Genomic DNA, 11,029 nt, shown 5'->3' with positions numbered 1-11,029 from the left:
AGCAAGTCGAAAGCATCCTTTTATAGAAGAAGAAGAAAAAGGTGTTATAGAATACGACAGAATACAGTTCTTCAGGGGACAGATTAAACATTTTTTAACAACGTGATCACGTCATCACGAACAACGTGGTTGAAGAACGAACGAACAAATAAGAACGAACAAACGGATAAGAACAGAGAAGGAAATATTTTTTTGGTTTTTTTTTTGAGGAGATTTTAAAACAAGGAAGTATGGGGTGTAAAGACCGGGAAAAACAGAGACCGAAAGTAATTGCAGCGCGATCGAAGAACCGCTGAGACAAAAACAAAGCCTCAAGCAAAGGTCGGACACGGTAGCCTACGACACTAGGCCTCAGAATACGCGACACAAACTAACCGACAATTCTTACACAGGTATGAAAAACCAACACCGAGAATCCTATTAAAGACACACCAATAGGTACATACACCGAAAGAAAGATACAGTTTCGACAAAAACACAATTGTGAAAAATTCCTTAACTTCGAAAGCGTGCGCGCATGGACAGCTTTGAAGAGACGTGACCTCTAATCTTCAGACGGACCTCTGACCTTTTGAGGCCAAAATCTATTCAGTTCATCTTTGCATCATAGTACACACCTGTACCAAGTTTGGTCAATATCCTTTCAGCGGTTCACAAGTTATCGGAGTAACGAACATCTACGCATGCACGGACGGAAAACCCGAAAACATGCCTCCGGAAGATTTGGTTGTGGAGGCATAAAAACACACATACCATGGGCCATTTTCTAACTTTATGTACACTGCTCATTTCAGGTATATACAACATGCTTGCACACCGCAAGCAAAGCATTCAAACTGCATGTACACCCAAAACAAGTAAACGGAAACATAATCTTACAGTCACAATACTGCATCCGTATCCAAACCGAACAACTGCGTTGTTTCAAAAATACATTTCTCACGGAAGCGGTTCCATATGCAAACCTTGTAGTCTTTTCTTTGTGCACAAATGCTTGGGCAGACTAACTGCGTCCATAATACTTCTGCATTTAAAACACTACGCATCAAGAATGCTATGCAGCGAGAATACTGTTCAGTTAGCGGGATGCACATGGAGCGAGCGGCGGTTAATCTTGCTGGAACTCGAGACACAACTGCATGAAAGCCGAAGAGTCAGAAGTGCTGGGAATGGAGCTCATCAGGGAAGCTACGGAGGGGCTGGCAGCACCTGAAGCTGCATGGAAGACACAGTGACTTGGATTAGTACCAGAACTCTGGCTCCGTCCGGTGTTCACACTTCTGTTCTGATGCTCAATTAAATGTTCTTTTTTACTGGTTCTAAGGCTCGTGGAGGAGCTGCGTCACAAATCACGCGGACAGATAGATGAGACAACGACACAGACATGTTTTTTTTTTACCCAAAACCCAGTCTTGTCACAAAAGCCTGACGTCACTTCCCAGTGCACTCGTAAGTACCAGTGACGGTATCTTCATGACATCATTTTTCTCTTTACACTTAGTGGGGCAATCAAGAAGGAATTTCCTCCTGCCTATGTACACCAACCTACGGGGGTTTTCTGTGCTCTATCTTTTAAATGCTGAACGTCAAAGCAAGGAAGCAGCATGTACCATATTTTTGGTATGCCTCAGCTTATGTTTGGTACGAGTCTTTGGTATGACTCAGCCGGGGTTCGTACCGCCAATCTCCCAGACTGAGAGTGGACGCTCTATCCATAAGACCACTAGCATCTGAGTTCAGTTGGAGATGGATGTTAGAGAGGTGCCAATTGATTAGCAGAACCAAGCCAACCATTCACCCTCCAGCCCCATAAATAACTGATTTTTTGCATGGGACTTATAGTTCACATCAACACCATTTCTAAGAATCATGTTGTAACCAGAGAAATCCACAGCAAACCACATCCATGGCCCCACAAGAGGCTGTGGATACAACAGACCTGCTCGAAAGCATGAAAGAGAATCGACGCGGCTTTTCCCTGGTGGCAAGGTTTGGTGCCCAGGCTCCAGGGAGGCAAGGGAGGAAATAGAAGGTACAACAGCAGGGAATAAAAAGGAGAAATAGGAAAGTTTGGAGTAAAGTCATAAGCCTTCCACAAGAACGGCACCATGTGGGAAATGCAACGTGGATAACAGAAATGGGAAAAGGAAGAAAAGACAAAGATTCGGCAAAGCAGAAGGAAAAGCATCGATTATTATAACCTGTTATTTATGCGGAAACATTTGTTATCACATGCAGGTGCCGTCTGATCCAGAGGTCGGATATTATGGAACCCCGCTCCAATCTACACTGCTGTACAAAGGTTTAGACATTTCGTGTTTTTCTACTACGGATCAGATCATTTCACGTATGGTTGATTAAAATTTGTTTGTATCTTGCTGCGGTCAATATACCATCAATTTTCCAACACCACTTGAGGATATGCACCCCCAAACTTGAATTGAACCTCCTCAATGCTTGATGGCTTTAAGTGAGGCTCTATACAAGTTTCAGTTTTCATCGTCTCAAATAGACTACACCCAAATAACCAAAACTTTGACTCATCTGTCCAAAACACCTTCAGCCATTGTTCCAAAGTCCAATTTCAGTGTTCTTGTGCATATTTTAGCCTTTCAGTCTAGCCTTTCAGTCTTATTCCCCTTTATTAAAAGAAGTGTTTTTTTTTTTTTGCCTTTACGTCCTTATTTCAAAAGTGACCTCCGTACTGTTTATGGACAGACGACACCTGAGCCTTCTACCTGTTCTGTTGTCAACTCAACAAGTTTTCAACTTTCTATTCCTCAATTATTTTCAAATATTGCTCAGCCTTGTAAGACAGATTTTTGGTCTTCCAGTCCTGGGTTTATCAATTAGAGATAATGTTTCTCTGTGCTTGTTGATTTTGCTTCAGTTAAAGTGGTTAAACAAACACCTTGAAAATCGAGTGATGCGAGCTATTTCACTCAATATTTCTTTCTTTATACAGAAATACAATTCTATAGTGATCTTCTTAAATTTTAGTCATTTTCCTTTAAGCTAACAGTTAATCATGATAGATCAGCATTCTGAAGTTTCAAAAAGTGGGTAAATTGGTGATTCTCATAACATCCCATATATTGCCTTAGACACTCCTGAATGTGTCTTTAAAAAGATTTTTGCATAGCAGTGTATGTTCAATAGAACCAAAATAATGTTTAACGAGGAACCAAAAGCAGGGTTTGCGTTAAGAAACCAAAACTTACCTCTAAGTTACACCGGGCGGTGCGTAGAACATCGTGCGTCAGGGTCACTGTGAGAACACAAGGTATGCATTCCACATTTAAAAAAAACAAGTCTAAAGAATAAGAAAAAGAGATCTCAGGAGTTCACAAGACACACTCCAAAAGACAGATCGAAATGTGTCGAGACTCACATTGACGGATAACGGTCTTCTCTATACTGTCCTTGAGCTGGTTAGAGGCACGCAGGCGACTCACGGTACACTGCAACATCTTCTCCTGCTCCGAGAGTTTCATTCGCAGGTGTGAGATGTGGTCTGCTTTATCTCCATCCTGCGGTAGACATCAGTTCCAGGCCAGATCCCCTCATATTGTGTTTACAAGTGCAATCAGTGGATGTGCTGAGCATCGGGGTTGGGCCGTCAATCAAGCACACTTACCTCCAGGTAGCCAGAGGGACCCTCAGGCAGTGATGTGCGCCAGAAGAGCTTGAGCAGCCGAGCAGCATTATCGAGTTGTCCTTTCATCGTGTTCACACTGACACAAAGCCATTTCGAGACCCGCGTCTCAGGCTCCTGAGTGAGTGAACAAGTCAATGGATGGTAGGCGGTGTGCAAATAGACATTACCGCATTGTATTACAACAAATTACTTTTACTGCAAAGGCAACACCCCACCAAAGGGTATCGCTGCTTACAGACTAGTAGGCCACATGTCCACAAAGCCCTACCTTGTGACGAGCGAGGCGATCTCTGAGGCGGGACTCCATGGCTCGAACCAAAAGCCGAGCCTCGGCCAGCTGCTGTCGCACACGGTCGTAATCTCCGGCCAAGGCAAGAACATGGGTTAGCACAACAGACGGGGCAGACTTCATGCCATTCTCTTTCGGCGAAGGTGGTCTGTCCGCACCGGTCTTGGATACTTCCGGTTTCAAAGGAGGAACTTCTGCAGAAACGAGTGCACACACAGGTTAACGTGTGCAGACAGATGTGTGCAGACAGTATGGATACAGGGTTATTACTGGTGCTGTTACTATTCCAAAGTGACAAATTGTGTTCATTCCAGCACGAGCTATAATATAGATGTTGAAACAAACAGATCAACAAAGTTCTGAAACTGATATAAAAACTCTGCTGGCCGCAATCATGCAATACATTTCAATTGGTTGATTATGGCTGCCTGGAAACTGTAAAGTACCGTTCCTCAAAAGGAATACGTTTTTTGACGAGGTAATCATTGACCAGAATTTAAAGTACAGTTAAAGAGTAAATTGGAACAATCATGGCATCATAAATCTTTAATGCAGGGTTGTGCAACAAAGCTCCAAACACATCTTCGATTGCTAAATTATTCTGAGAAACTTTTTGAATTCAACATATAAGACCACATGCCAATGCGATGTTTTGCAAAATTTAAATACAAAAACATCAATCGTCATGAAAGTCAGGCAAAACATCAGATTCAAAGTGTATTGTCCTTTGGTGAAAACTACTTTGTGCTGATTTTCTGTGAAATTATTTAGTGACAAAATTGGTTCAAAAATAGCGATGAAACCGAGTCAGGAAGGAAGAAAACAACGAAGGTGGAGTTGTGTATCGATGTGATAATGAAACAGAGGAAAGGGATCATGGCAGACAATGCCTGTAACGGTGTGACGCCAGCTCACACCTGGTGTGCCATCGAGCGCCGGACACGAGGAAGCCGAGCTTGGTGGAGTGGGGTAACTCTCCATCACGGGTGCTGTCTCTTTATGCTGGCTGCTTTCGGGGTGTGAGTCTGTTAAGAGGGTGTAAACCAATCACCATTAACTTAATCCGGATAACCCGATTGATCTCGTAAAAGAAGCAGCAAGTCAAGTCCCAGCAAAGTAACGTTCATGTTTATTTTAGTGCATCGACCGAAGCAAGGAACATAGAGGAGCTTGTACAAAAATCACCTGCAGGACAAAGATATTAAAAGACAATAATATACTTCAACATGAATTACAAGGACGTTTGTACACATCAGATAATTACATATGGTACATATGGGATTTTAACCTGTGTTCCCTACACCAAGATGCTCCCTCCAAAGGTTATCAGGCTCATGTAAAGACCATTTCACCAATCACCTGTCTGTGTGCAAATTATCTTACTATAATTCACCAAATGTCCGTCTGTCTGTTCGTCTGTTCGAAGGTACAGCAAAAACGGCTCAACCGATCGCAACGATATTTTGGGTGGGTATTCCTGGGACCCCTGGGAGTAAAATAGGCTCAATTGTTTTTCCAATTTTTCCAAGTTTTCCAATTTTCCAGTTTTTCCAAACACGATGGAATAATATTTACCGTTATGAACAGTGATGTGGCTTTTATTGAAATTCTACAAATACTGTTTAGATTTTGATGACAATTATGAACCTGCCACGAATGTGGAAGTGGACAGATGATGGCAATGCGCGGGTTTGATAATATCCAAATACAACCGTCATTCAATCGTAATGTTAAATCGTTGAACATTAATCGTATTAATCGTTTTGTTAAAGTATCAATTGATAATTGGAATTGAGTGAATACAATTACGATTTTTAATTCGTAATTGTATTCACCCAACCGTACGGAACTTCACATCAGCATTTAAATATTTGTTTATGTCAGGAATGTTGTTAAAAGTTTATTTTTTATATTAATGTTATTTAATTTGTGATTGGAGTTATGCTGTTTGGAATGAAAAAAGAGATATCGAGTTCAAATGAATGACGAAATGCCGTGACGGTTTCTACTTTCTAAACGTGAATTCGCGGATCGTCATATGCAGATTCGCCATTGAATGGAAATGGAACAAATGTACCCGTTTGTTTGCCAACGGATATGTTTTTCATGGAAGTCCTTCACAAACTTGCTGTCCATGTTTGACGTGCGACTGAAGGTGCTACAGTAATGTGGAATTTATTGGTTTCATGCTTTAGCATTCGCCGTTTCTGCATTGTCTGTTTGCATCTGGCGTCCCACCCATGCAAAGCATGGGTATCTCACTAGTAAAGATAATTACAAAAAGTGGATTTAGCCAGGATAATGGCACGCAATGGCCTACGATTTTCAAAAAATACCAACTGGGTCTTTGGCATCCACAACCTAAATACAGACAAGACAGCAGACTCATCTCATTATCTGACATCATGCTTCTAGATGCAGCTCCCCCAAACTGGCGTTGCACCAGAACAACATTTTCGACATCAATTGTATTCTGTTGAGACTCAACACGTAAGGCAAACTAGAGAGTTCAGAGAACACTTTACCCCAAGCAGTGTTCAATTATATACTTCAATTTATATAAAATAATGATTTTAAAGGTCGTATAAAAATTCCAGAAGTTTAGTGCCCTTGATGCAGTCTTATACACCACCTTATTTACATGTTCAGGTCCTGTTAAATGGAAGGGTTTTGAAAGTGTCAAAAAGGCGATTTGTGTTCTCCAGTGTTCAAGTATATAATTCAAATGAAATGAGAAGAAAAAGACATGAAATGTCATAGCCCCCGTGGTTAAATAATTTTGCTGTACGGAGTTAAAGGTTGTCGGTTGGCCATCTTTGGTCAGATTACAAAACAAAATCTTCTGCATATGTATACTCATGTATTCTCTTTGTGCCAAGTTTGAACAAAATTGAACCATGCATGTTCAATAAATGGTTGGGGACACGTTTAAGTAACAAAATGGTCGCCAGTCGGCCATCTTGGATCTGATCTCGAAAAAAAAAGACGTGCATATGTAACGCATCATTCATTATCTGTGTGCTAAGTTTGAACAAGATCGGTAAATGCATGTCCGAGAAATGGTTGAGGACGTGTTCAACAACGGGTTTTTTACAACTAAAATGACCGACAGTCTAGCAGTCAGCCATCTTGATCAGGTCACAAAATAAAGTGAGGCGCACGTGTACGCCGTCATGTACTCGGCTTGTGCCAAGTTTGAACAAAATCAGACCATGAATTTTCAAGAAATGGTTGGGAACATGTTTAAGTAACAAAATGGCCACCAGTCGGCTATCTTGGATCTGATCTCGAAAAGAAATGAAGTTCATATGTAAGCCATCATGCGTTATCTGTGTAGAAAGTTTGAACAATATCGGTAAATGCATGTCCGAAAAAGGGTTGAGGACATGTTCAACAATGGGGTTTTTACAACTAAAATGGCCGACAGTCGGCCATCTTTTATTGCATCATGAAACAAAATGATGTGCATATGTACACAATCAAGTATTGTATTTGTGCCAAGTATGAACAAAACCAGTCCATACATCTCCAACTGGATAAGCTATATTTAGACTCCAATTTAGACCCATTCGAAATATGGTTGCGGGTACGCGGACGCACACACGCATGGACAGTCAGACGGACAAGACCCAATCCCTGTTTTGGACCAAGTCCATCAGGGGCAAAATAAAATAGACTTCCAAGGTCATTAAAAAATTAATAAGTCTATCGGTGTTGACACAGTGTCTTTTACACCACCTTATTTAACATGTTACATTAGTTATTCGTGCCTGTTGTTTATGTCCTTTGTGGTGTCCGATTCATGTTAAAAATATAACACTCAATTGAAATCAGGTTGTTCCTCCATCATAAACTGACGTTTGTAGACAGAAGGGCAGGCAAATGTTTAATGTGCCTAGACAGGCAAAAGTGAACCAATTTCGTAACACTACCTTTCGCTTCACATGTGGGTGGTAACAACCCTGTGGCAAGTGAGCTACCAAGTGATTAATTCTGCTGCACCCAATCACCACGTTTATTGCCCCGATCTAGTGTGTGAAGTGTGGGAAAGAATGATCAATGTTCGGACCTTTTCATCAGAAGAAGTTTGATTTTATAACACGTGTACATAACACTCGGATATGTCGCATGTTGATTTCACCAAGTTTGAAGCGATTTGTGTCCTCAGACTATAGGAAGGTTGAAACTAAACAACAGACACGAATAACTTCCACACTATAGGAAGGTTGAAAAACCTAACATGACTGAAAAATCAAAATCAGCTTCAACACACCTGCAATGGAATCATTTTGATATGTAATCTTTAGTCTTGTTTTATATGCATCACCAAGATAAACAAGTGTGGTGATCATGTGCAATTCCTCAGACAGGATGAAAAGCCGATGCACATTGTCATTCTGCTACACATTCAGAAGAGATTCTACATCCTTTTATTCCCATCATGCACTATTGGCTAACCCATAATAATTTGCACCATTCTTTACAAAAATTGAGAAAAAAAAAAGACAAATTTGGCCTTAATTTCCCAAAACAAATCAAGTTGCACTCCGGTTCCTCTGGCGAGGTCACGTCCTTCCGAGCTCTCCACGTTCTTCCGAGCTCTCCACGTCATCAAAGATAAGTGTCTTCCCGATTCTATTTTTGTCAAACTTCTACTGTTTATTTTACTGTGTATGTGTTTACTGTGTGTTTATAATTAGATCTTGTTTTGCAAATCGTGCAAACTTGTGTGTAATCGTCGTTCGTGTATGCGCTGCGTTTTGGGCCTGTCCCTCGAGGCTTCCCGTCTCTCGGTCTTTTGTTTATTTATGTTTGTTCTTTCGCTGTATTGCCTTCTTCTTTGTTTTTCTTTTCATCCCCTACTTCACCCAAACATCTTACCCTTTGTTTAAAGTCTTAAATACAAAAAAAAAGTAAAAAAACAAAACAAAAAAAAACCTATCCTAATAATAATTTCCTTCTCTCTTACCAGCTTCCCCTCCCCCGCCCGTGACCACCTGCTGGCTCGCCCCGCCCTTTTCTCTCCTCCATTTTTCTCCTTCCTTTCTAGCCGATACCTTTACCATTCTAGTTTCCACCATACTCCTTTAACCTTTCTTCTTCTTTCTCAGATCCACTTTCACATAACCCTCAGAAAAATAATAACATTGAAGAAATTAAAAAGGAGGCCCCTCCTCCCGTACTAACAAATTGTTCATAAACCAACCTGTTCCTTTGTTCTCTGCTCATCTGGCTTGTTAATCTCCTATTCTTCAGGGAATTTCCCAGATAGCTTTCACGGTTTTGTTTTAAAAAGTTTAAACTTTCCCCTGCAGTCCTGTACTCAGTTGTATATTATAACACGCTCTTCTTCTTCCTCTTTAAAAGGCTGTCTTCAATTTGCTCATGAAATCATTCCATTGTTCTCCACTGTTGTTGTGCTTGTATGCTTTCCTCTCTCTCACCCTCTTGTCTCTCACTCCCTTTATTGTTTGTTTTATGTGTCTGTGCATATTTTCATGTTTAATGTGTTAGCTCTTACACAAGCCTCGATTCTGTATACAAATAAAAAATAAAAAAGTGAAAAAAGCGGGAATGGGATCCACCAATTGAGCCGTACCATACAGACATGATGGCACATTGATATTTTCTGCAATGATGGGTGCAGATCTCTGAGGCGATCTCCTGGTTCCTGTCTCGCTCCCCGTTTGAGTCATTGGTGGTGACCCTTGAAGTTGCAGCTCAAGGCGAACCCGTAGTTCATGGTTTGCTCGTTCACTGCGATCCAGCTGAACGCGCAGTTTGCGCATTTCCAGCAGAAGCAGATGCAGCTCGTCGGTGTGCAGGGGCGGTTCTGAGGCTCGTGTTGACCAGGAATGATGTTTTGCTGTCCTAGCCTTGCCTGGATAATCAAGGAATATAAACAGAGATGAAACAAGAATGACTGCACTGTGGTCACAACCTGCCGATTGGGAAACACATTTAAAGCACTCTTCAAAGATGATCAGCGTGATTGGGAAACACATTTAATGCACTGTTAAAAAATTAACTCGACACCTCTGATCCATGTCACCCTCTCCACTGATATATCAGAACGAGCTGATTCATCACATGGTCAAGAATTGCTTCACCCCAATATGGGGCCATTCAAAAATTACATGACGCAATGTTTTTAGTAATTTGCACAACATAACACTGGATTACGTAATGTAACTAACGTCATGTAATGCTCGATTACTGTGCGTTCTGATGTACCGTGCGTTTTGATAGACTTCATTAAATCTTACTATTATTCGACATATGATTAGATTTTTCGGGATCCCTCCTCGTCAATAAGACTCGACCTAAACAAAACCAATGGTTTTATTAAATTGTATAACATAAAGCTTGATTACGTAACACAACGCTTGATTACCATGCATTCTGACCTATTGTGTTTTCTGACCTACCGTGCATTCTAACGGACTTGATTAAACCTTACTATTACTCGACATACAGTCGTGGCCAAAAATAATGGCACCCTTGCACTTTTTTCAAATAACTTACAAACAACTCACAAATAACTTTCAAAGAACACACATCTCTAAAAATAAGTTGAAATTGATAAAAGTATTTTGTCTCTTTTTATCACTTTTTACTTTTAAACTTTTAAATCAGAAAATAAAAGGAAATGGCATTGACAAAATTGTTGACACCCCAGACTCAATATTTGGTAGCAAAGCCTGTGGACAAAATAAGTGCAGTCAAGCACTTCCTATAGCCATGAATGAGCTTCCAAAACCTCTCTACTGGCAGTTTGACCCACTCTTCTTGTGCAAACTGCTCCAGTTCTCCCAGATTTGAAGGGTGCCTTCTCCCAACTGCTGTTTTCAGAACTCCCCACAGGTGTTCATGGGATTTAGATCTGGACTCATTGCTGGCCACTTCAGAACAGTCCAGCGTTTTGTCTTGAATCATCCCTGGGTGCTTTTTGAAGTGTGTTTGGGGTCACCGTCCTGCTGCAAGACCACTGACCTTCGATGGAGACCCAGCTTTCTGACACTGCGTTGAACATTGCACTCCAAAATGCCTTGGTAATCTCATGATTTCATGATGCCATGCAC

The 11,029-nt window shown here is 41.0% G+C and overlaps 1 protein-coding gene across 17 annotated transcripts in view; it reads right to left on the bottom strand.

The window, feature by feature from the left end:
* Nucleotides 1-757: 757 nt before the first annotated feature.
* Nucleotides 758-11,029, bottom strand: part of LOC137418161 (uncharacterized) — a 183,314-nt gene continuing 173,042 nt past the window's right edge. For 11 of the 17 annotated variants that reach the window (XM_068104176.2, XM_068104175.2, XM_068104168.2 and 8 more), the window contains 8 exons: nucleotides 9,547-9,828; nucleotides 4,865-4,972; nucleotides 3,927-4,141; nucleotides 3,638-3,772; nucleotides 3,392-3,530; nucleotides 3,222-3,268; nucleotides 1,940-2,003; nucleotides 758-1,215 (listed from right to left, as the gene is read on the bottom strand). In XM_068104176.2, the coding sequence (XP_067960277.2) occupies nucleotides 1,109-1,215; nucleotides 1,940-2,003; nucleotides 3,222-3,268; nucleotides 3,392-3,530; nucleotides 3,638-3,772; nucleotides 3,927-4,141; nucleotides 4,865-4,972; nucleotides 9,547-9,828 (1,097 nt within the window). In that variant the 3' untranslated portion in view covers nucleotides 758-1,108. The remainder of the gene's footprint in view (nucleotides 1,216-1,939; nucleotides 2,004-3,221; nucleotides 3,269-3,391; nucleotides 3,531-3,637; nucleotides 3,773-3,926; nucleotides 4,142-4,864; nucleotides 4,973-9,546; nucleotides 9,829-11,029) is intronic. The other 6 variants (XM_068104171.2, XM_078783614.1, XM_078783616.1 and 3 more) reach the window with 1 other exon arrangement.

This window comes from Myxine glutinosa, chromosome 8 (genome assembly GCF_964187855.1).
Source record: "Myxine glutinosa chromosome 8, kmMyxGlut1.1, whole genome shotgun sequence".
NCBI lineage: Eukaryota > Metazoa > Chordata > Myxini > Myxiniformes > Myxinidae > Myxine > Myxine glutinosa.
Note: the sequence above shows the minus strand (reverse complement) of the source record. Positions and strands in the feature narration are given on the sequence as shown.